The sequence below is a fragment of the Chinchilla lanigera genome, unplaced genomic scaffold (genome assembly GCF_000276665.1).
Source record: "Chinchilla lanigera isolate Chin_1 unplaced genomic scaffold, ChiLan1.0 scaffold00030, whole genome shotgun sequence".
Lineage (NCBI taxonomy): Eukaryota > Metazoa > Chordata > Mammalia > Rodentia > Chinchillidae > Chinchilla > Chinchilla lanigera.
Genome location: NW_004955431.1, coordinates 12,695,195 through 12,721,473, shown reverse-complemented (window position 1 = coordinate 12,721,473; position 26,279 = coordinate 12,695,195). Strand labels below are relative to the sequence as shown.

Here is a 26,279-nt window from a genome sequence, read left to right as displayed (position 1 = left end):
ACACCCCAGGAACGGCCAAGCGCCTGACCCAGTCAGGTAGCAAATTCACATTTCTGGAAAAGTGTGACCACTGGTTCAGCATTCTGAAACACATCACTCCCTAGTATGTCCACAAGGTGTTGAAAATTGCCACAGATACACCTGAGGTTTGTAGAGAAGAGCCATTTTGTCCAAATAAATAAGAGCAAAACCATTTTCTTTTCTCTTGTTTGTGCTGAGACAGATACTACTAATCATTTCCAACTTGAGAGTTCTGTTTGAAGTTCAGCGTGAGCCCACAGAACTGCTTTTAATATGCTTTTATAGGTAAGATGCCATATATAAAAACATATATACAATTTATATGATCAAACTGCTTTCCCTTGCCAGTATTTATTCCTTTTGCCAGCATTTTTAAAGCCCCCGGTGAGCTCTGGCTGTTATCTCAATTGCCTTTCTACTCACTCACTCCTCTATCCCTCAGAAAATGCCTCCTGTCTGTTATGTTCTACCGAAAAGGGTTGAGAAGGTCAATTGCTGATTCATAAACTCAGCATTCACTTTTGATTCTACGCTCTTTGACCTTTCGGTCACGTATGACGTTGCTGTAGCTCCTTCCTCTTTCCTGACCCAGGAGACTGTTTCAGATTTGCCTTTCAGAGTGCTGAGAATCCGAGACCACGCAGGTGGCTATCAGCCCTTCACACTCCGCCTTCTCCCTTCTGAACACTTGTCTTCTCTCTGCCCCGAAATCAACTGCCCTTCTCCCCTTCCTCTTTCACCTTCTCTCTGTCATCAAGCCTCAGTACCACGGGGCTGTTTTTGGTAGCTCTACCTTTCTCTTTCCCATGGGTTGGAAGGGTTAAAATATTTTCACGATCCAACCCACACTCCATTCAAGTTAATCATTGGATGAAAGCCAAGAACTTTAGCACAACTGAAAACAAAACTCTAGACAACTGGGAGGGGAACTGCTCATTTTTCCCCCATTATTTTGGAAACGTTGACTTTGGGTGCTATCCACGGAATGTCTTATTTCCAGTCTTACTGCAGGAAGTCACTGTATATAATCCAGAACCTCAATCAGTGTGCTAGCTCTTTAGCCCTCCATTCATGTCTACCCAATAACTATTATACACCACTTCCAGATTCATAGATCAAAAACGCGGTTCTGGTGAACTGTGACCCTTATAGACAGCACAGGACTGATGCCAAGGAAAAGTCAGGCTGCTTACTCAATAGCCATTCTCCCCCTCCTCACTAAGAGAACATGTGTTCCACGCCGCACTCATGGTCTATGAGGAGCATGTAATCAGGGAAACGATCTCTTCCAGATCTAGGGGTGAACTAGGTTGGCTTAAACCACACCTGATAATCACATTCCTCTTTTCAATGACTGGTCTAGGAGAGAAGATGTAAACTATTTCTGGCTGAGGAAATTAAGAAAAATGTTAGAAGCTTCTGCAACATTAATTTCCCTCATAAAAAGAAACCTGTGCCCAAGGAGAAGCCCTTTCTCATTCGTCTTACATTTGAATGTGATTTTGTGAAGGCGTCATAACTTCGAGTTGTGGCAGTCATACTGTGACCTCACAGGGAAAGCTAAGAGAGCCAGATTTTGTCTTTAGCTGCAGAACTACCCAACAGTGGAATGGTTTAATTCCAAATTTTTTGTCAAGTGAGATAACAAAATGTCCTTATTACTTAAACAAGTGCTTGTTAGATTTTTGTTTTTGCCTTTAAAGGCAAAAGCACCATAGCTGACAAAATCTTTAATAATACCTAATACCTAAACAATACCTAAATCTTTAACAATACCCCTGATGCTTACTGAATTGAGCTCACTGTCCAATTTTTAATGCCTGTCCTTGAATAGCCCTGGCCTAATTTTTCAGTGTCATCTGATATCACACTGTACATCTGCCATCTATGCAGGCGGACAAATATCCTGGACTCCTCTGACATCTGCTAATGCAGTCTACTTCATCTAGAATATGTTCCTTACACATAGAGCTCAACCTTCAGCTTTTAGTTTCTCCATCAAGTTCTACTGCTCATCTCAACTTTCTTAGGCTTGTCTTTGTAAACTTGCCGAATTTCTCCAACTTCGTTATGGTGCAGTCCCTTCTGCTCATGTCTCATCTCCCTCAGTTGTGAAATCCTTAAGAGCAGAGAGTGAGTCTCACACATCCACACGTGTGGCAGTGCTCGGTGCAGTGCAGGTATGTAAGGCCCTCTCAGTAAATGTTCACTTGGCTAAAATAAAGCTCTGCTTTGATCTGGCTTCTTGGCTGTAAGTCCTAGAAAGAGCCAGAGGAATTTATTTCTTGGAAAATAGTCTAATTTTAGCTTTGACTAGTGTCAACTTCAACCCAAGAACTGATTTCAATGTAAAGACTCGTGGGTGATATTTCCAAACTGTAATGGAGCTTAACTGAGAAAGAGGGTTCAACCTTGAATAGCAGCACTGTCGTGAGTGCCCTCTGTTTGGGCTCCAGCAACGTGTATCATTAATTCAACTTAACCTTTTCTCTTTGGCAAAATCATATTTATTTAATGGTTGCCACTTTATTCTGCTTTTACCAGTGGTACTAACTAAAATCCTTTTTGATTTTGAAATGCTCTCCTTAAACACATTTACTACAAAAATCTGTAGAGAAGAGAACTTTAAGTTGGATTGATTCCATGTAAAGTCACACTTTACCATAAAATAAAAGTCCAGAAGCTAAATACAGTTTTATAAAGAATTGAGAGTTGGGTAAGGAAAATAATTCATAACCCTAGTGTTATCACATCTAGGAAAGATTTACATGTTTATTTCTACTAGTCTCCTTGGCACCTCTCTTCAGCAGGACAGGGTTTTATGTCAGCCATTGCTATTTTCTTTTTTTTAATTTTAGTTCATTAGTGCATGTGTGCAGTACATAATATTCACATTCCTTGCAGGAGGTTGGTACATGTACATATGACATCTTAATTCTCTTTTCATCCCCTTTTCATCCCCCCACCCATCCTCCACTCATCCCTTGATCTCCTTCCTTTTTTTTTCAGTACATGTTTGCAGTACACAATGTTTACATTTCTTGAGTGGATTTGGTACATGAGCACAATATATCCCAATTCATTTTCCTTTTTATTTTTTCCCCAATTCCTTTTTTATCTCTTATCTCTTCCTTCCCTCTTTTCCTCCCTCCTTCCCTCTATCTCTTACCTTCAATGATTATTTTAATTATTGTAGCTTCACTGAGAACTATTAACATCACTTAAAAAATTCCAAGGGAGAATATAAATTAGCTGCATTAAGCCAAAGACTTCATTTGGTTTGCTTGCTTTTCACCAATTAAAATATATTTGCTTTACTTCTCATCTTTTTTCATACATTTGGCTTTGAATATTTTATATTCCAGAAGAATCTTTACTTTTTAAAATAATTAAATAAGTTTTATTAAATACCTACATATGAAATAAATTCTGTCATGTCCCCTTTTCATTGTAAATTACTTGAAAATTTTAAAAGTTTTAGATTTTTCACAAAACCTTCTTTAGAAGTAATATTCTAGACCATAAATATTTTATTTCTAATATCCCCCACTTAAATTATCTTGAGGATAGGCTTTTTCGTTATCAACAATTGTGATTTTCAATGATTATTTTAATAGTCATGGCTTTGCTGAAAAGTACTAATTTAACGTCACTTAAAAATCCAAGTGAAAATATAAATGTCACCAAGATTTGTAAGGCAAACTGTGAAAAAAAGTTACTTTCACAGAGGAGAGTAGGAATATAACTTTTATATACTTCTTTATGGATTCATATATTACTTCTATCATTAAAATTCAATCTTCAGGAATTTTTCTAAATGGGTGGACGTGTGTGAGAACCCTGATCTGCATTCTTTCCACTTACACTGGTAGATGTGGAGGAAGGTCTCACTGAGCTTGTTGGTGAAAAGTGGCTCAGGGAGGTCCCGGAAGAACTGCTTCACCATATCTGCCACATCATAAGCGGATTGGTCTTCGTAGCTGACCTTCTCAGGAAAGCTCTCGTTCATCTGACGTAGGGCGTGGATTCGAGACTTCACCCCTGACTTGCGGAAAAGACCCACCTGAAACAAGCCAAGGGATGTCTTATTAGCCAGCCCACTCTTCCCCCATCTTCCTTACACGTATCCCCTGGGGATGGAAGAGGGCCTGGGACCAGGACTGGATGGGTGGAACCTGCACACTAACTTAGAAACTCTGAATTACTAGTGTAGCTACTTTGGATGGCCACCCAACACTGATTTCCTCTCTTATAAGATACAGGAAAGAATACTGCTCTGCATCATAGGCCTGTTGTGGGGCAAAATGAGAAAACATACGAATGTGCTTTGCTACCTGTGTAGTCTAATCACACTATCCATGCTACTTTATTTGCTTATTTATTTATTCCATAAGTCATGATTTAGTACCCACTACTTTTTTTTTTTTTTTTACCAGGACTCAAACTCAGGACCTTGTGCTTGCCAGGCAGGCTCTGTGCCACTGAGCTACATCCCTGACCCAGTACCCATTATGTACTCTGCACTCTTGTGCTAGAAGTCACTAGTGAGCAGAGCAAATAAAATTCCCTGCCCTTTATCATTCACAGTTTTAAGGGGGTTTTGAACAAATTCCATCAAATAGGCAGTTTGGCGAACAGAAGGATCCCAGATAAAAGAAACCATATTCAGTGCCTCTTTGGAGAAGTTCATGGGGAATATGTTCACAAAACTCAGTAAAAAACAAAAACAAACAAGAAATATATACAGTGGTGCCTCAGTTCACAAACTTAATTATCTCCATGATTCTGGTTGCAAACTGAACTACAGAACTGGATCAAATCTCCCCATAAGGTCAACATCAAACCTAACCACTGACTTTGACTTGGTTTTCATCCAGTTCAGCTTGTGCCCAGAATCATGGAAAGAATCTAGTGTGTGAACCGAGGTACCACTAGTACCTGGGTGCCTCGGTTCACAAACACTTTTATCTACAAACAATTTAGCTCGCAAACATCATTTGGCAAAATTTTGCTTTTGTTTGCAAACTCTGCAGTGGGTGACAAACATGAGCATGGCTATCTTCCCCAAACAAACAGAAATGTGGCCATGTTTTTCAAAAACACAGAACAAATCAGATTTTAGACCAAGATAGATGTAGATGCAGATGTAGACGTAGATGTAGATAGAGATACATATATAGATAGAGATACATAAATATAGATATAGATATAGATATAAGGGACTTATTCGCTTTTCTTCTTCGGGAGCCTTGGCACCTGTGACATTCATGTCTCATATTATGACTGGCACTTACTGCTTTATCTGGCTAGATATTTTGTGTATATGCTCTCTAGTGAGAATGATTCCTAGGTTACTTCCTTTCAGACAGTATCCTACCATGCCCTTTCATTGCTAGAACTTAGTTAGACTCTTCTCTGCTTGACAAACACAGCAAGCAGGCCAGAAAGATAAGGGCCCCAGTAGGGATGAGTGAGGTTATGCAGAGCCCTCATCACAAAAATAAAGATGCCTCCATGGTTAGATGGACTATAAGCCCTCCCACCTTGGGCTTGCCTCTATCCAAAAACAAACTGAGCTTTTCTGGGAGCCCTGGTTAAAGTGAAAAAATATGTAATGCCACTTTAAAATGTCTATAGGACATCAAAGTGATCAAAATCCCATCTTGTAACTCTTGATCTTGTTTTCTATTTCCCAGTGCTCACAGGTTGACTCACGCCTGCAAACCACAGTGAGAATGTTCCCAAGTGAGTTGGCCATTGCTCTTCCTCCTACACTCGGAGCACGGTTTTGTCATCAGCCCCTCTGTACCAAGTTTACACCTTGACCCAAGTTCAAGTGTCTGACAAAGGATACCTTGATGCAATAAATGAGAGCTCTGATTCTTTTAAACTGTAGTAACAGCAAGGGAAGAATTTCAAGTCATCAGAGAATTGCTATTTTGTGTCTGCAATACTGGGAATGAAACCCAGAGCTTTGCACTGAGATATATCTTCAGCCTTTTATTTTTTATTGTGAGACAGAGTCTTTCTAAGTCACTAAGTTGCCCAGACTGGGCTTGTACTTGTGATCTTCCTGCCTCAGCCCTTGGTTATACACATTAGCTGTATGGACTGCAAAGGAATTATACACTGCTGCTTCTTGTGGCCATAAAAATCAAAAGTCTTAGTAATACTTGTTTTCTTTCTGAGGTTTGTCACTCTAATTTCACAGGTCAGGATATTCATGCAAAATGTCACTTCAACTCTTCATTACTTTTTTATTCTTAAAGTTTAAAATGTCTAGACCATGGAAAACTTTACCATGCTTTGATTCTTCTTCACAAAGAACCTAAGGATAAGGGGCACTTATCTTTGTGTTTGGTGACTACTCCGAATTCCATCAAAGTTTGCAGGAAGAACGCATGCATTGTCTAAAGAAAGACTCATGATGTCAGATGTGTGATCGCTGCAGTGAGATCCATGTTCAATTTGTTTACACCACTGAATTTTATAATTTTGTAAGGAGGCTCCGCCCTCTGACCATCACAGAGCTCTGCGACATTGGAGTTCTCAGTCTCACTGCCCTGAAGGTGAATTCTTAACTGTGACTCACAACTATTTATCCTCATCAAAGTTGGTATTATCCCACTTGAAAAGAATTCATGTTTTTTATACAGCAGAGAAATACTGATCAGGAGCTATAGAAAGTGTTGTGTTTAAATTGTCGAGCATGTTCCCCTTTTGTCCACTTTATCTTGCGCTCTGTTTCAGGGTCTTCACTGATGCGTATGTGCATATATCTCAGGGATGTTTTCTTTGTACTGTTCAGTTTCCAAGTTTCTTTCTCGTTTTTGGCACATATTGTTATTTTAATTATCTTAGATGTGAGCTCTCCAGCTGCAGGCTCTGAGCTTCTTGCTCTGATTGTGAGCTCATAGGGTTTCTAGAGGGTTGTCAGGGATTTATTTGTTCAGCTTCAATTCTGACAATAACCTTCTTGACCTTCTCTTATTCTTCCAGGGAATGTGGGAAGTTTTTGTGGAGTTTTGTTGGACATCCAGGAGGAAATTTCTTCCCTAAACCTAATGACAGAAAGATGGTATCAAATCAGGCCAGATTCCAGATTCCATTAAGGATGTCAGAGGAGAAAGATGGAAAGAATCACAGCCTTCAAAGATACCAATGAACTGATAAATAAATTGACCCTGGAACCACGCTATTTTCTGACTCTTTGTTATTGTTTCTCTGTGAGATCATTAATTTCCTAATGTTGCAGTGATTTGCATTTTTTTTTTTTCTTGGTGGTGGTGCTGGGGATTGAACCCAACTCGATTTGCATATTTTGACTAAAGACTTTTTTCTAAGTAAAAAATGCAGAGCTAAAGAAACCCATTGCTTCTAGCAGCATACTCACCACTGCTGATAAAAAGTGACCCCAGATATCTCAGCTTCATGAAGAATAAGACCCAGTGAAGACAACCTGCCTTTCATTTACCTCTATGTGCCATTAGTTGGTAGGTGACCTGGAGGCTATACAAAGCCCCATAGTTGCTGAAAAACTGTGCTACCACTTGTTTGAAATTCTCAGTAATATATGAATAAGGAATCACACAACCCCATTTTGCACTGGGTCCCGCAACTTCATACCAGGTCCTTCTATCATGTGCCTTCAAAGCCTGGTTCAAAGAGCCTCTCTAAAGTGAATAATGGTGGCCACTGAGGCAAAATCTATCTTCTTTTTGGCGGGGAGGAGTGAAGATTGAAGCTAGGGCCCTTTTACTGAGCTACCTCTCCAGCCCATTTTGTTTTTTATTTTGGTACGAGGTCTTCCTAAGTTGCTAAGTTGCCTAGGCTAGACTTGAACTTTTGATCCTCCTGTCTCAACCTCCCAGAGTGCTGAGATTATAGCCATGCATGACTTGGCTCTCTCCATCCTAGGACAAGAGGATGAGTGCTCTTTTGTTCTAACTTTATCTTCTTGCTTTTTTTTTGCCTTCCACTTAAAAACCTAGCTCTGAAAAAGGAAGGGCTGAAAGTATAATTTAAATAGATGGTCCCAGAGCGTCCCTCATGTTATCCGAGGTAGGCAATATGCAAAGTATGAACAGGCGGCAGAACAGAGGACCCTCTTATTCAGTACAAAGTGTATTCCCAGCATAATTAGGCTTTTAAAATGTACTGCTCCATTAGAAGGAGCAGTTGGGCATGAGTGCTGCATTAGAATTTAAATTTCATCTAAATAATATTAAATCTTCTCCTGGCATCCTGTTTATGCTAATCCTTTCAGGGCTTAATGATGTTTATCAGGACTTCCATTTCCTCTTCTTTAGAAATGTGCTCAGCTAATGAAGAAAGGTTGGCTTTGCTCAGAAACAGATTTATAAGACGAGTGTGTGGCAGGTTCTGATTTTGAGCACTGCAGTCTTTGGGTCTCAGTGCAGTCACTTCATATTCATCAGAACTCAGGTATGACCTATGCTTCTGTGTGCAGTTGATTTAGGGCAGAAATAAAAGCTCAGACAACAAAGCAAGACTCCTCTCACACACTGCTATGTCTGAATACAAATGGCTCATAATTGAAGGCTAAACTTCCCCATTTCAGCTATAGCCACCTTACGGAAAATGGATACACTATGCTTCGTCATATATAAACGGTTCTGCACTGGCGAGTGTAGGAGGTGAAATGTGGGCAATGTTTCACGGCTCTGTGAAGCCGGAGTCAACTATGTCGATGAGTACTATGTTCAAGATGAATGCTTAGCATGAGGGCAAGGGACTGGCTCATTGCTGGAAACCTCCTTCCCCCAAATCAAGGTCAGAAGCTTCTGGAAGAGTCTTACATGGTGGCTCCCATTCAAGTGTGGCTTAGAGGGAGGCTACGAGGCGATGTTCTGGTCTTCTGTGACTCTGCGGGAGATTTGAAGGCCCTATGCAGATCTGAATATTCTCAATTCCAACAAGGTTCTCTTGGCAAAGGACATTCATCCAGTGTTTCTTTCCTTCCTCTTTACCCTTGCTTTCCTCTCTTTTCTGAGTCTTTAGCTTTCATATGTTCTTAACGATGGTCTTTGTTCTGTGCCGATTTTCTTGTATTTTTCTTTCTCTAGTTTTCTCTGGTATCCTTTCTATTACCACCTTCCTTTTCCACAGGGACCAGAGGGGTGGCCTCTTTGTGTGTTCTTTCTATGTGATGAGGAAGGGAAGGACTTATGAGGTGGAAAAGTATATCAAGATTAGGGTGGGAACTGACCACAGTGAAGGTCTGTTTGACTTCCAGCAGATTCATCTTCCTGTTTGATACAATGAAGGTCTTGCCTTATTCACTTTGATTACATTTAGAATAAGCATTTAAATCCTCGAAATGAATCTTTTTCTGAAAAAGCTTCACCCCTCCAGTTTTTCAGGGTGGAAATCTTCCAGATTTAAAAAATAGCTAGAAATTTGAGATGGGTACTGGGGAATAAGCCAGCGAGTAGATGTTGTAGAGTTTAATGCTCACTCTCCTTTCTATTTATATGACTTTCACTCTCTCAACAACATCTGCTTCAAAAGGAGGCTGGACCCAATCATGACAGTAACACTGGTGCTGCACCTTATCAGAATCTACATGGGGTGGGAATGGCTTATATTCTACACTAAACACTGGGTAGTGAGTGCAATAGTGGTATTATAATTCATTTATTTATACCCAACCTAAACTTTGAGTGACTTACAATGACCTATAAAATACAATAAGGTACAATTAAATTGATGAAATGATAATAGAAAATTCTAGCAAGAAGAAAATAGGGATAGAAAAGGATAATTGAAACTAGGAATGAGATTGATGCAAAAATTGTCAAAAATTTACATATATCTACTATAGGCAGAATATGCATTTGGCTTTCAGCTTTCTAGCAGCCAATACAGAGAGGAAAATATCTCCATCTGAATGAGTCTTGTGTCTATAATATAAAAAACAGACTATTGATCCAAAAGAAATGGCACTAGATCCAGAGGGGAAAAAAAAAAATCTTCCCCCATTCTCACAAAAAGAATATTACATGACATAGTGAATAATATTATGAGCAAACCCTTGACAGTGGATTAATCAATGAATTGTATATGGCCACTTCTTAAAGTGTCCCTCAGTGCTGGGACAGCATCGTGCCAAAAGCTACCGGGGAAAAGTAATTCTAACAGTGTGGTGGAGGACAGTGATTTAAAACTTAGACTCTGGACTTCACAGATTTATAAGCAAGGGTTAACTCCATCATAGATGTTAACACTGCCAAGGGTGGATGTGGAATTAAAGCAATAAAAGCAGAACACTTAGTACGCATGCCTCAAACATGGTGAGTATTCCTATCATCTTGCTTAGTGAAATTCTGTATTGTCTCTAATGTTTTTTAAAATTATTTTATAAATTCTGTTTTTTTAAAAAAACTTGGTGGGCAGTTGAAAAAGGTTATTATTGAACTAATGGCATACATAGACTGCATTTCTTTTAGGCAGTCCTAAAAAATACCATGTTCTCTCAATAGAATTTTTATTGGTAAGCATTGGTCATGTTTTTGGTCAAAAACATTCTTTTTTTTTTTTTTTTTGGTTTTTTTTTTTTGGTTTTTCTCCGGTACCGGGAACCGAACTCGTGACCTTGTGCTTGCCAGGCAAGTGCTTTTGCCGCTGAGCTAAATCCCCAGCCCCCCAAAATATTCTTTATGCTTAGTGAAAAGCAGAAACAAAAATTTGGAAGGGAGGTATGTCCCTATATACCTTTTCAAAAATTTCCATGCGTCTGAGTCAAAGGCTACCCTCCACAAAACACAATCTTGGCTCTGTACCAACAAACCAATTAAAGCCACACCACAGAATTTTATATCAAAGAACATAAAATACTCTTAGGATTGGAAAAGAGACCAGAATGGGTATTTCCAAATATCCACCAAGCCTACCTCTCTGAACTTTTTCTCTCAGTGAAACATATAGAACACAAACTCTGATTAATGTTAAAGGTCCTTGGTAGATCCTCTAAAATTTAAAAGATATTGTGTGTAAATAACCAGATTTACTGGCTTGCTCTGTTGAGATACTGCTTACTAGTCAATTACTGGGGCATGTGCCAAAGACAGGCACTCTATTTTTAAAGTAGTTTGTTGTCCTTTATCTGGGAAATAAGAAGAAAGCTGGTAAAGGTATTTCTCAAAATCAAAACAGCCATCATCACCATGACAACAACAGCAGCTGCTCATTGGCTGTTATGCAAAAGCATATATTTGTATATTCTCTTGATGAGAAGTTGGAGTGGTTAAGGGGGATCATGAATTCATTTCAATCAAAGATGATTTCAGTGAAGTGGTTACTCCTGTTTTGCTCCACTGAAAACTGGTATGTAATTCATCAAGATATCATCTTGCTTCTAAGTGTGTTCTTGGCTTTGGTGTCTCTATAAGCATCAGTAGCCAAGATCTTCGAGTTCATGTAGTTTAGCTCATTCTTGTCCACTGAGCCCAAGGCCACAAGTAAATCTATAAAAAGTACAAATAATCTTAGGTTGCTACAGATTCATTACATGCCATTAAAGAGTATTATGAACAAAGATCATTATAGAATAGTTTCCTGAAAATATTCTTCTCCTCAAGGTGACAATTTATGAAGCAGGAGCATGTCTAAGAAACTACAGGAATTGGTGTTAATTTTGAGGGGGAAAAGCTTTGTTTTGTAAACTATAGGATGGATTTCACTCTGGGTTTAACCACAGTTCCCCATTATGGGGGTCCCCAGACAGTTCTGGGGGTAGAAAATGATCTCTGAGTATTGTCTAGCAAAAGCTATATAATGAACTCCTTAGGTAAGGGGACATTTGATTTAACTGCTGTTATTTTCATATTTTATGTGTACATTTTGAAAAGACATAAGTCGATCTGTCTTTGGTTTAAATTCTCTTGGTTATGTGCCGCTTCAAAAGCTGATAGAAGGAGAGACATAAAAAGCAATTTTTATCCAACAGTAATATAACAGGGATAAAAGAGTGCTCTAAAGTCACTAGCTCTATTGGGACAATAATGAAAAAGCAAACGTAGTAACTTTTACATCCCACTTTCTAGGGAACACAAATTACAGATTACATTCAAACTATCAATATTAACTTTCTGCAGTTATTCTAGGGTATCACTGAAGTAGTCTACGAGGAAACATCCTCAAGCATCTTAACAAGGATGTAGCCTGATGAAATTAAGTTTCCACATCTAAAGAGCACACTGCTTGTTGTTTTCAGTGAGGGATGCTCTACCTGGCACTGCACAGATCGACTCTTCGGGTGTTTCATTAATCGGAGCCCATGTTTGGGGTTCCCAGCCTTACCTGATCAAGACAGTTGCTCCGTAGGTAGATCAGAGCTTGCTGAATGCTTTGAGGCAGAGGTTGTCCTGATCTCTGGACATGGACTATGAGCGGAACGCCAAAGACAGCTTTGTCTTTGTAATCAGGAACTTTCATCCTCTTCATAAACTTTGGCACCGACCTAGAATTCACAGAAACCAGGTCATGCAAGGCCCCTGGGGCACAGCGCAGGGCGAGGCTGCGGAGGCAAGCGAGAGGGAAACCAAGCTCTTGTTGGAATACTCCACAGACACAGGGAGCATCCACCCTTCTCTCTCCATTAGTCACACCACCCGGTAGTCCTATGTGCAGCTTCTGCTTGCACGCTATTTCCGCTAAATGGCGTGAGATATATGTTAGCAGAATGTATTTGTGGCTCTGTTTTCAAGTCAAACTTCCAATTTAATTGTGGCTGATACATCCCTAAGTGCTGAACACTTAAAAATCTCCAACAGAACAAAATAAAACTCATGAACAAATTAGAAGAGGAAGAAGAAATCTGCTTGGGATTGGGGGAGAAGATAAATCACATCTCTTGTTTTCTAGAGTTGGTTATGCATTTTTAAGGGGAGTTTTAATACACAAGTATATATTGAATCGACCATGCAATTCATAACCTTCTAAAATATTTTTAGAAAGCAACACTAATGCTTTTATGTATATATATGTGTATATATATAATATATGATAGTTATTGACACTTTTTATATTTTTCATTTTTGCCCAAACATCTACAGTAGGTCCTTATCCAAGTTCCAACTTGTGCTTTTGTCAGTTCCTGAATTGTGAAGACTTACTGAGTATTCTAGTTTTTATTCGCTGACAAAATAAGGGCAGAAATGTATTTGAGAAATTAAATGCTCTTTGAAAAAAATCAGTGCTTTAAGTCATAAGTTCCACGTTGGGGCCAGAAGGTACAAGAGACAGATGTTTGTCTGCAAACTGCCAGGATTACTTTACGGCAAGTTTATTTTTAATTCCTCTGCTCACAATTTGTTACCCTATCCTTGTCTCTTTTTGTCTTGGAGCCTGACTGACTTCCCTGGAAACCAACTGAGAGATACAAATAAAGCAATGCTTCTTGCAGCCTGCGTGGCGCTGGAGCAGGGCAGCCCAGAAGGCAGGCAGAAGGCTGGACTCGCTTGGTGTGTGATTTCCCAAGGACGGAGGGCAGGCAAAGAACAGGTTCGTTAGACACCAGAGTGCGAACGCTGAAGCGTTTGCAAGGGCATACTCCGCCCTGGACACGCAGTCCCTGCGGCTGTGCTACGCACCACGTCCAGCCGTGCTTGTTGGGCATGGAGTACTTCTCCATGATGGCCGTGAGGCGCAGCAGCGAGAAGCGCTGGAGCAGGTTCAGCTGGCCGGCAGTCTGGCTGCTGATGTGGGGCGAGGCTGCGGACGGCCGAGGCTGGTGCGAGAGCTGGAAGCTGTTCCATCGCAGCCGCCTGGAGCGGAAAGAGCGTCAGAGAGGCCAGTCACAAAGTGGGCTTGTTACCGGAAAACACAGGATACCCCTTGTGTGTGAGTGGCTCATCAGAACTTTCGGAGCCGAGGAAACCACAAAGCAAGCGACGGTTGACACAAACGTGAAAAATTCACGCGAGCAATGATTTTTTTTGAAGTTGGATAAATCTAGTAAAAGTTATCTCTTTCATTATCTCCTCTTTAAAAGGGTCGGGGATATGGCACAAGCGCTTGCCTGGCAAGCGCAAGGTCCTGAGTTCGAGTCCCGTTACCAAAAAGAATATACAAATATCATCATGGGGTTAAAATAAATGATAAATTAAATTTGTCTTCAGATTTGTCAGCAAAGTGTTAAGAGCAATTGAGACAGTGTGAATGTGTGTGTGTGTGTGTGTGTGTGCAACAGACAGAAGCAGAGACAGACACAGAGAAAGAGACACGAGGAGAGAGGAGAGACACAGAAGAGAGACAGAGGGAGAGAGAGACAGAGAAGAGAGAGATATGGACAGAGGGAGAGAGACAGATATGGATAGAGATATGGGCAGAGAGAGACAGAAAGAGAGAGAGAGAAAGAAGGAGAGAGAGAGAAAGAGAGAGGGAGAAAGAGAGGGAGAAAGAGAGAGGGAGAAAGAGAGAGGGAGAAGGGGCACTGCAAGAATGTCGCAAACGTAGGCGGTGCAAAGCATTTCACACTGCCTTTCATGCCTTCATGCTGCAACTCTCATTTGTGGCTGAGATGGAGCCCAAAGGGGCAGACTCGGATGAGAACACATCAGTGATTCCATTACCAAAGCCTCCCATTTTCTAGGTGCTTCTGAAGCGCTCTCTGTAAATCAGCTTTTATATGGTTTATAATTGGCATCTTAAAGCAAAAACAAATCACCCAAGTACACACTTTAGATCTCTCATGTTTCTGATGGGTTAAAAACAGTTCAACACTGGAAGCAGAGACATTTTTAATTAACACATTTTGATGGAATGGGAGAAGCCCTGGCCTAGGACCTGGGTCTCGCTTATCCATGATTCCCTATGTATAGTGCCTGGCACTGGGGTTTGCATACGAAAGATTCAAAAAAATTTTGAACAAAACTAAGATCGAGATAAAGGGTAAATAGTTAGATATGAATGTATGTTCACATGATAAAGGGTAAATAGATATGAATGTATGTTCACATGGATGCAATTACCACATCTGTACAAAAGACACAGTTCCATTTGAGTCATTAAAAACCGAATGTATCCTTTTGGACAAGGTCACGCGTTGAGTGTCCTATCCATGCTGGTTAAGGAAATAAACAGCATAGCTACTAGGAAGTGGACAAAACATCCTCTCACAAAAGCATGCCACCCACCTGTTCGGCCTGGTCAGCGAGGCCCCTACACCAGAATCCCTCCTTTCCCTGACCCCTGGGGCCTCAGATTCATTCAGAGAGGTTCCATCTCTTTCCACATCGCTGGGTGTTGTCTGACCTTCTGAGACAGAGTTGCCTTCAAAATCCAAGGTGATCAGATTAGGAGAAGGAAAGCGGGATACACCAGGTTCCCCAACCAGCGTGTCAGAGGACTGCAGTTCAGGCAAGACATTTTTTGACCAGTCATCCACCACCTCTTGGAGCCCATTGACATGCTGCAGAATGTCATCCAGGTGAGGGAAGAGGTCATCCTTCTCCAAGTCCAGCAGGTCCCCTGTGCTGGCGTACAGATGGGAGCCAGGAACGTTGTCATAGATACTGACGCGGCTTGCTCTGTGGCAGGATGCCATGATCCCGGGGTTCCTTGTGCCAGGACTCTGTTGTCTGCCCAGTGAGATGCTCCCCGTCCTCCAGTTAACCCCGTTGCTGTTGTCTGTGGGCGAGAGGCTTTCGATAGAAAGTGCCTTGGGAAACGTTCCTGGTTTGTGATCCTTGGGAATGTGCACAACCAAGTTCTCCTGGGAGTGAAAGCCGTGCGCATGGTTTTGGTCCCCTGCATCCCGGAGTGCTGTCCCTGCCAGCACATCCAGGTCCTCCAGGTACATGCCGCCACGCTTGTTGGCCTCATAGTGACATTTCTGTTCCTTCAGGGCTGGGGTGCTCACCCCGCTGCTGCTGTTCTCTGACGGGCTGCTCTCACCGCTGGATTTGCTGCAGTATGGAAGCCCTTTCCTGCAGGCAACCGGGGGTGAGTTCTGGAGATCTCCGTTTGGTATTTGGATGCACTGCATGGCCTTAAAGGATTCTGGCTCCTGCTGCAGCACAGGTCCGCTGATCACCATGCCGCCTGTCCGCCCTGGCCCCTTGTGTCTTCCGTGTGCGCCCTTGGCTCGGAGCGTTTCCATGCGTTTCAGGAACGACTTGGCCCGGGTCCTGGTGGGTTTCTCATTCTTAGGGTGGAAAGGGTGGTTGAGAATGTCTCGGGGGTTCTGTGGGAGGCTGCTGCCAACCAGAGTGGCCTCCAGCATGACCGGGCTGTCGGCGCAGTACTGGCCAGACTGGCTCCGGCCGTCACTGCCGCCACTGCTTTCGCTGTGAATGGAGCAGACCTCAGGCTCGCTCAGGTCTGTGAGGACGCTCTCACTGCTGGTGGTGTTTCTCATCCTCGGTCCTGCCGGTGACCCATTTCTGTCTCCCCCAGGGAACAGCGTGTGCAGGTCGTCCACACGAGACCACCTGCGGCTCGTTCTTTGGAAAGTCCATTTGTTGCTGATACAGAGATCTTCCTCATCTGAGTCGTCACCCTGCAAAACATAAAGGAGGATTCTCATTTTCAAGGTGCTTGGCTGCAGGTGACCGGGCAGGAACTGCTCCAACTTCCAGGCCCCTTTGCATTCCCACTGCTGGGGTTTCCTGGGCACCCCTGCCTGGTTCCTCCTCCACTTGTCCTTGTCTTGCAAGTCCTCTTTCTCCCCAGGGACAGAGGGCTTCTTCTCAACTTGCTAAGCTTGCTTTCTTCCCATTTTCATAGGATTTTAAAAATTCTTCCTAAGTTTTCCCTGAATGATTACAATGAGGATGTAATTACGATGTGACTAGACAGCCTAAATATAAAACACCTGCAGTTCTCTTTTTCAGGAAAAAAAACTCAGCTCTGCCATAAAAAGCACTTACTTCTTCCCCAAAACCTCTTCGTTGAGCACTAGGACCAATATTTCAACTTTTCTCTTTTGAATTTCATTGCCAGTGTATCTTAAATCTAACACTCCCAAAGCTGATTGTTACTGTGTAGTCCTTGTATACATTAGCAGCAAAATCGTCTACTGAATTCCTTTATGTAGAAATTTGGGAGCCAGTTTAGAGATCATATTTCCACAGTGCAATCCAGCTGCTGTGCCTGACCAGCCTTTCTGTGTTTCATCAACCCTGAACAGGAATGCCTTTGGCAGGGCACACACATTCATATCACTGCGGTCCACCCCCATGGTTTCACAGTATCTTGCATACTGCGCTTCACAGAATGCAAGACTTTACCTGTCTAGTGTCTGCCTGAATTTCTAGTCCTACAGAGATGAGTCTGTATTCCCTGAAGCCAGTGATGGTCTTATTTATCCTTGTATGTTCCTTGGGCCCAGTACAAACCCTCAACTACAGCATAAAATATGCTTCCAGAAAGAACTAAAATGTCTGCTCCTGGCCCCTCCTCTCCATGTATGCCACCAAGGTCCTACGTGAAGAAGACATTCAAATTTGTTTCCTTACTCATATCTTCACTCTCAATCCCTTAATCTAGGCCCTGACCACCTCTTTTTGGATTTATTACAGTAAAAACCTGGCTAAAATCTTTGTCTTTAGATTTTGTGCGTCTAAACAACTTTGCCCCGTGCTATCCAGATATGATCACATAATTTCCCAGCATAGAAGCCTGCAGTTTGAAAGCTTCCAACAAGAGCAGGGCCTGCGTTTCTCTGTTTTGTCCATATTTATATCATCCTCACTGCCAAACTCATAAAAATTGCTTGTGTTTTTTTGTTAATTGAATTTACTTTCATGTGACTTTGATATCCAGTTCTAAGAGCTGATTCCAAGGGCTGGTGGTATCAAGTAAAAGCTGCACCACCATTTTCAAATTGGTCTCTCTAAAGGAGTTTCCATTGCATATAAAATGAGATTAAAAATAAGCTCTGTCTCATAGGTTTGTTGAAGGGATTAAATAAGGTAATGTAGTTAGCAATCCCTCGTTGGATATTTATTATTTTTCAATATTTGTTCATTTACGTATTGTTTTATATATCTCACATTCAACTTAACTGCCCTTACCTTGCAATATATTCCATTTTCAAGATAAACAGATGTAGCCAGTATTGTTGAAATCTTCCCATTCTTATTTATTCCTTCAAAAACTAGATTCTGTCTGTCTTGGACTACATTTTTACAGTATAAAGTAGAAGAAAGTACAAAATTAAATTGCTAGTAAGAATTCTATAGCTTTGATACCACAATGGGGTAATTTTGCTTTGATTTTTAAAAAAATTGGTATAAAAGTTTGATGAAAGAACTTTTAAAACTAAAATTGTACACATAGGCAAAAAGGCAGGAGAGTGGAATGATGAATCAAAATACACTTTTTTATGGAACTTTCTGTTTCTTCTTATCCTGTGATTGATATCATAAAAATCAACATATGAAGGCTGTTTGTATACAAGGCACCATAATAGAGGAAGGTAGGCTTGTTGGATTTTAATATCACATTCCAGGAAGCTTGTAAGAAGAAACTGAACAGCCTGAAAAGCCTATTCAGCAAACTGTTTTTGAGAAGGCAAAAGAAGGATTATTTGTAAAGAAAATACAGATATTTAAAAGGAGAAAGTATAATATTTAAGTGTTGCTTCCAACAACCCTCTCAAACCTGGTTACTGATGCTAGCAACCACATATTAGTTGGATAAGGACTCTTTTATTTAGGTTAAGAAAAGATGCTGGGCTCTGTGGACTGGGGATAGAATGCCATCCCTGTCTGCTGGGACAGAAGAGCTTGTTACACTAGCTTTGCCCAAAAGGAAGATATTTACAATCCTACTGAGGCATGTGGAAAAGTGGGACTCCTGGAAAAGTAGCCACACACTTCAGGGAAATGCTGAAATATGTAGGTTGCTTGTACCAAGGCAAACAAAAACCAAAGCAATAAAAAATAAAAGCAAAACAAAGAAAAAAGAAAAAAGAAAAAGAAATCTACCCTTTTCCTCTGATACTCTCAGCATACAGTACAATTACATCATAATATATTCTCAAGTGTCAAAATGGTTCTGTGCTTTCTTTTTTCCCACCAGTGCAGGGTCTTTCAAAGTGGTGACAGTGACACATGATAAGAGATACATTTTCTATCACAAGTCAGGTTGTGTCTACATGTCTTATTAAAACAAAAAATCATGTTATAATAAGTATCTCTGTTTGTTTGTATTCTGGTATTTTATGCAGGTTTTAGAATCTCTGATCCAAAAATCTGAAATTTTAAGTGCTCCTGCAAATCCAAAATTTGTGTGCCAACACGATGACATAAGTGGAAAATTCCACAGCTCCCCTCATGTGATGCACAGCAAATGCAGGTAATCTTAGAGTATTGTATAAAATTACCTTTATGCCATGAGCATAAGGTGTATATGAAATATAAATGAACTTCATGCTGAGACTTGGATCCCATTCTCAAGATGTCTCATTATGTATATATAGGTATTCCATACTCTAAAAAAATCTAAAATCTCTATCACTTCTGACTTAAACATTTTTGATACTCTATCTGTAGTCTTGATTAGTCTTTCCTCTTATCAACCATGTTCTTTGTGACCCATCAGAAATGCACAAAAGGCCTATGATCTTAAGTATGCAAAACATACTGTACAAGAGTTTAGGCTCTTTTTATACATTTGGGACTGAGCAAAGTGTGAAACCCATAGCAGGCTCTCCAACAGTATTTGCAAAAGTATACTGATCACTGAAAAATGATCAGATTTTATCTGTTTGATCATGATTCTGAGGTTACAAACAATTCATTATTATTTAGAGATGTAAAATGGAGTTAATCAGATGTGTTTGTGAAGAAAAGACACCTCAGATGTTGGTGTCTGAGAGACACCTCTCCAATTCCAACAGTTTGGTAGATTGTGGACGTACTATGGACATGAAATATCAGAAGACAGTGAACAAAAGACCCTCAGGGTATGTTGTGACTAGGATGGCCAACTGTGCTCGATACTACCAGAATTTTATTAGTTAATGGTTGTGTAAATCTACCAAAGAGTGAGATCCAAAGGTTGATGAAGGGATCTCTGCAGGCAGGTCTCAAGGTTATGGCCATTTTGTGAAGAACTTCAGCGAGCCAGAACTCGTGCTTTTAAAATGTAACGATGGTACCAAGTTATTCGCTAAGGGATGTTGATCTAGGTACCCTCCCTGAGACTCAGTTTTCTCATTGTAAAATAAAAATGAAAACAATCAGCATCTAACATGGCTTGCCAACAGCACCCAATGGGACTGTACGTGAAAATGCTGCCCTAACCATAAAGTGATAGGACAGACTGTCAGCGGGGCACAGTAGCACACATCTGTAACCCCCGCCACTCAGGAGGCTACGGCAGGAGGATTCCAAACTTGGGGCTAGCCTATGGCACTTAGTGAGACCCTGTCTCAAAAACAAAAACAACAAGAAGACTAATTATCATTATTAATGAATATCAATACAGGGTGAGCATCCCTAATCCAAAACTCCAAAATCTGAAATAACTCATAACCTGAAATTTTTGAGGGCCAACGTGGCACTACAAAACAAACACCATGCCACAAAAACTTTGTTTCATGCACAAAATTACTGAAGATATTGTATAAAGATACCTGTAAGTACTGTATATATGGTATATATGAAAATTAAATAAATTTCATGTTTAGGTTTGGTCCTTATCCCCAAGATATCTTATTATGCCTACAGTAGTATTCCAGAATGTGAAAAATATCAAAAATCCAGATACCTCTAGTCCCCAGGATTTTAGATAAAGGATACTAAATCTCTGTTGAGATGTATATATATATTTAACATAATGGAATGATTATGAGCTCATAGGCTGACATCTCATGAAGTAAAATATAATGATCTTAACTTTAAAAGTCAACCATTATAAGATAGAATGGATTTAATCCAACAGCTGTTTCAATTCACAGTGTTTAGAGTTTCGGCAGATTTAGTCTTAACATGAATTATCCATGCAGTATGACTACCAACGATGCCATCCTTGGAAGGCAGATATGCTCACCACTATATCACCAACGCAATATGCCATCCTTGGGATGCATGACCAGAGCAGGGAACCCAAGATCTGGAAGATCAGAAGTCACTACACTGTCACTATCCACATACATCGGAACCCTGGGCTGTTTCTAAGGGCCACATTTAAAGGGGTGCATTTCTACAGAAGAGCAATTAGGATAAGGAAAGATCTAGGAACTACACCTCCTGTGAAGAATGATGAAAGAAGCAGTAGTCTGGAGAGAAGTGAGGAACTCTAGACAGTGCAACTCAAAGTGTGGTTAGGGGACAGTGGGTGCCCACATTTCCCAGTCCTCATGGAAATTGAGAGCAGGCATTAAAACCTTTGGATACTATTTGACAGGGTTATGCTATCCAAGTTTCAGATTGGTGGACTTGTCCTAATGAACAGCGGAAATCAGTCTATCTAATAACTCACAATTTATCTATTGTTTCATATATAGATAATCTAAGCTTATAGCCTTGTAATTGTAGAATCAGGTTAAGGATGAAACCTTGAAGAGGGTTTGAAAGTATGGCAAGACACCTTCATTTTTAATAAAAGATACTGGAAGGGATATCCAAAGCTTTCCAACTGTCTTAAACTTCTGAGTTCTTTCTAGTCAACCTACTCTGTAAAGGTAGTTTCATCACAATGAGTGGTATCAAAACAAAGCAAAAAAATGTATACGTAAACATTATTCTCTGTGGATAGTATTGTCAATATGGTTTAAATTGGATAATAAGAAAAAATTCACTGTCTCATTAAAAATCTCATATACTTACATGGTCATAGTGTGTGTTCTAAGTATATGTATAGGCATTTAATATGGGAAATTAATTTCTTGCTATTTCCATGTAAACTTTTTGCTTAGTTAAAACAGATAATGAATGAAAATGAGTACAATCTTAATTTTTCATATTATGCACGCTATTAAGAAAAATATGTAGCATTTGTCATATTATTCATTTCCCATTATAAGTATACATCAAATCAGCTTCTAGCTTATTACATGGGAGACTTTTTTAGTAACTAGAATAGGACTAATTGCCTTGTGGTGTAAAGAGCTCTTCCTCCCAGGGAGACGCTTCCAAGTAGACTCTCAGTGAACTGAGAGGGAAACTCTAAGAAGGAAATACTGTAGTGAGCATGTGGGAGGTTGGAAAACATGATTGAGGATCTCTTCCAACTCACAGATCCTAAAGTTCTAGGACATTCACATGTAATCGTCTGGAATTCAAGGCTCTTCATATTCCTTAGCCAAGGGAATCATGGGACATGATGCCATTTTCCTCTCCTTTGACTCTGCTGCTGGAAGCTGCTAGTAAGAGTCATATTTGGTGAGAGATGACGGAGTGTGAAAGGCAGTGGTGTGTGTGTGTGTGTGTGTGTGTGCCTGGCTTGTGTGTGTGCATGTAGATCACGGGCCCCTTGCCAACAGCTGCAGCAATAGCAATGCCTATGGCATCCAGGCCAGGAGGTTTCAGCTGCAAGGTGGCAATTATTCATGGTTTCTGTGCTGCTTTCCATCTTTGGTCATGATTTCAGAGAGCCTTATTAAACTGTAACCCTCACCAGAGCCTCCTTTCCAAGCTGCTTCCCCTTGGGAAATCTGCAGAAAGAGGAAGGCAAGAGTCGGCTGTGGGTCTGTGTCCCTCCTTCCTCACTAAGAGTCCGACTGAAGTCTTAGAACTGGCTCAGCCTTTGAAAAGAAGTTGTGTCACATAAACACTAGCCACCATCAGGGGAGTTCAGAGTCCTAATGAAGCTAGTGCCAATCTGGTAGGCAACAATGAATAAGAAATATTATTTCTGAGGCTAGGCAGTTTGGTACATGCCATAGTTTTACAGTTTAAGCTGGGGAGATAGCTCAGCAGCACAGCGCCTGCCTGGTGAGCACAAGGTCCTGAGTTTGACTCCTAGTAGCAAAAAAAAAAAAAAAAAAATTTAGATGAGCCTCTACTATTTAGCTTTTTCTAAAAATGAGAACATTTTTTACTGAAATTATACATTTCTCAAAGACGGATGCCAAGGAGGCACTCCAGAAAAAAGGGCTTTGTAAAAAACTGGACTTTGGTCCCATCTCTATATGAGAAAGAGAAGCCACATGAACCCACTGCTGCAGGAGACAGCTGATCTGTAGTTACATAGACATTTAGCAGCATATCTCCCATTAAAGTTAACCAGAGCCAAGTGGCCGAGTCAGCCTGTTTGGAGGTGGGAATGTGCCACTTGGCCTGAGACAATGCTGAGGAACCTGAAGCCACTCACTGGCTGCCTAAATGTGGGTGTCCCCAGCCTCTCTCTCAAATGACTTTTGGCTGAGTTTGAGTCAGTCTTTCATTGAGGTGCATGGCCAAGATCCAAGCCAGAGAACAATGGTCTCCACCTGACTCTCAGAGGCAGGGACAGGAATCTTGAATCCTTAAAGGACAGTTTTTCTCTTCTGCAAAATGGCTAGACACTGTTTTGTGGAGGAGTGGGTGCAACACCATTTCTTCCAGTGTTTTGGAAGTGACTGTTATGCTTTGTGTCTGGATGTCCCCCCAAAGCCTCATGCAGTCATGGGGCGGGCTTCTAGAGTTTATGATTGATCCATAGTCCAATGGTGGCATTAAGGGTGTGAGTGCTACACCCGCTCCAGGGCAGGTCGTTTACATGCAGTATAAGTGAAGGGAAAGAGGCTGCTTGCTGCCAGTCCTCCCTTTTTGCTCTTGCTGCTTTTGCTGTCTCCCGCCACCATGAGCTGTTGTCCTCTGCCATGTGCCACCCTGCCTTGGAGCCAGCCAAGTATGGACTGAAACCTCCACACACAGTAAGCTAAATAAACCTTTCCTTCCTTAATTTGTGGCATTGGGTATTTTATCTCAGCAATGAGGGAAAAGTAACCAAGACAGTGACATTTGATGTACAAGAAAATCTATGCCTAACCAAGTATGAAAAAAGCTTCACCACATTTACTTATGTGTAGACTTCTTGTGTTGGTCCTTGGGTCAGCCCATCCAAATCTTTAAAATTAAACAAGATTGCCAGGAAGACAATAAGTAAATGTGGACATTAGAACAAAGGGCAACACACAGCCCTTTTCAAAAAACAACAGGACTGATAGTTCACTGAACATATTGCTGAAGAAATGTGAGTCCTTTCCAGGTGTCAGGCCAAGGGCCAGAATACACCAATACGTTTCTAAATGTCTCTGACTGGTGAGGAGAGGTAGTCTTGTACCAGAAGTCCTGGGTGCAAATCCTGCCTGTGCTGTTTCTGTGTGACTTTGAGCAAGTAACTGAACCCTTTAATTCTTGCATCTGTGATATGGAGTTAATGATAAGGAATAGGACCCGGCACAGAGAAGACGGTGTCAGCCTTTGCTAACCCAAACTATGAGTGGTCCTCACAACCTTTCACAGGCCCAGCTGTCTCAAAGGGAGAAGAAGGATTGTGGCACTGGACAGTGGAGCTATTTGAGGAGCACATTCTATAAATTAAACAAATCTGGGCTTCTGCAGATTGGAGATAAGGACTCTATTTCCATTTCATGGATTGTTTAAAATAGAGGCAGACCTAGAGGAAATTCTGCTGCCTTAATTTTCTTTCAAATAAATTAATTCCAATGTTGGCTGAAGCTTCATGGGGTGTGTGCTTCTCAGGCCTCATTTTCTATTTTTGATAATTTAGCTTAGACTGAGCTATTCATATTTTTAAGTAAAATAAACAACTAGCTGATAACTTATATAAAGAGCAGACCACAGAAAGGGCCGCATCCACACACTGCCGCCTGCATTTTTGCTGGGACCTGGCCACAGGTGTTGTCATAACTGAGATTCACGAGTGGGTGGGAGCTACATGTTGCAATATTTTCTTTGAAAATTGAAACCATGATTCTCTAGTGTACAAAGCGAAAAGCAGTACTTTGTTCAAGTGTGTGCATTTGTGAGGCTTATAGCTAAGAAGCGTCTATGAGAATGTGTTCCACTACATCCATTAGAAGAAATACACCAGGAAGGTCAGAATACCAAAACTGGCCAATTTACAGAAGCGCTTTTATAAAGGTAACACACAAAGAGCCTAAAAGTGTCACTATCTTCAACACTATCTTGCCTGTAGGTTTTGTGAAACTGGTGACAGTGTAAAAATCCAATCAATCTACACTGTGGGAAACAAATCATTAGTTTCTGGGTTTTTCTTTTATATAGCACAAGGCAGCAAAGGCTGTGTATAGGCACCCACACAGCTGGCCATCTGAAGGCCCACACTTTAGACATACAGCTTGGCTGTGTTCAGTTTAATATGAACCATGTGTTACAGTCAAAACAACATCTGACCCTCATACTTCAAATAGTATGTCTGCTTCTCAAGGGGTCTATTCAGCCAGACAGCTGTTGGGAGGTTTATTCCCACATTTTAAATTTGTCTTTGGCCTGGACAAATTGCTCGTGTTTTAATACTTCTCTGGATACCGTTTTTCATCCTTTTAACTCTTTAGCTGAAGTCTCGGGTTCCTAGCTCAAGCCCTAAACTGTTTTTAAGATGAGGTCAACCCAAATTCACTTGATTTTTGGCGGTTTGTGTGTGTGCCATTTTAAAGAAGAAATTCAAGTAAATTAGTTGTAAAGATTAAGTTACCCAGGAGTAACTTAAAAATCTATTGGGTGCAATGATTTCTTTGTTGAAACCAGAACAAAGAACACTTTGTTTTGACTCTAAAGTTTTTTCTCTGCTTCTTCAAAATATACTGAGGCTTGACTTGTTACACTGTGAAGATGCCAAAAGCAGCTGAGAGTGTTAATTCTGAATTTCCTACAAAGGATCAATTCAGTGAGAAAGGGAGGCCATGGTTAGGAGCCTTGGTCTCGGGGTTAGACATGCTAGATGTCGAAACTCTTGTTATTCGAAGAGCTGAAATATCATGAGCAAATGACAGGTTCAGTTTCTTTGCCTGAAAACAGAGACGCCCCCACTTAGGGATTAGATGAGATATTGTGTGGTAAGTATGAAGCCTAGCTCCTGGAAAATAGTAAGGGCTCAATAAGGTATATATTGAGTAGATCTTAGCCAAAATGTTTGGAAGAAGTGTTTGAGACTTTGCAGATTTTTGGATTTGGGGATATTTGCATAGACTTTACTGGTTGAATGTCCCTAACTAGAAAATGTGAAATTCTTAATGTTTCCAAATCCCAAACTTTTTGAGCATTATAAGGTTCAGTTTCCTGAAGGTGGGTATTTATTCTTTTTTTTTTTTTTTT

The 26,279-nt window shown here is 40.8% G+C and overlaps 1 protein-coding gene across 3 annotated transcripts in view; it reads right to left on the bottom strand.

Annotated features, from left to right (window-relative positions):
- Stard13 (StAR-related lipid transfer (START) domain containing 13) overlaps positions 1-26,279 on the bottom strand; it is a 510,915-nt gene that overhangs the window by 11,421 nt on the left and 473,215 nt on the right. For 2 of the 3 annotated variants that reach the window (XM_005387705.2, XM_005387704.2), the window contains 4 exons: positions 15,180-16,543; positions 13,635-13,808; positions 12,343-12,502; positions 3,886-4,084 (listed from right to left, as the gene is read on the bottom strand). In XM_005387705.2, coding sequence (XP_005387762.2) covers positions 3,886-4,084; positions 12,343-12,502; positions 13,635-13,808; positions 15,180-16,543 — 1,897 coding nt within the window. Of the gene's footprint in view, positions 1-3,885; positions 4,085-10,656; positions 11,508-12,342; positions 12,503-13,634; positions 13,809-15,179; positions 16,544-26,279 lie in introns of those variants that run through there. The other variant, XM_005387706.2, reaches the window with a different exon arrangement.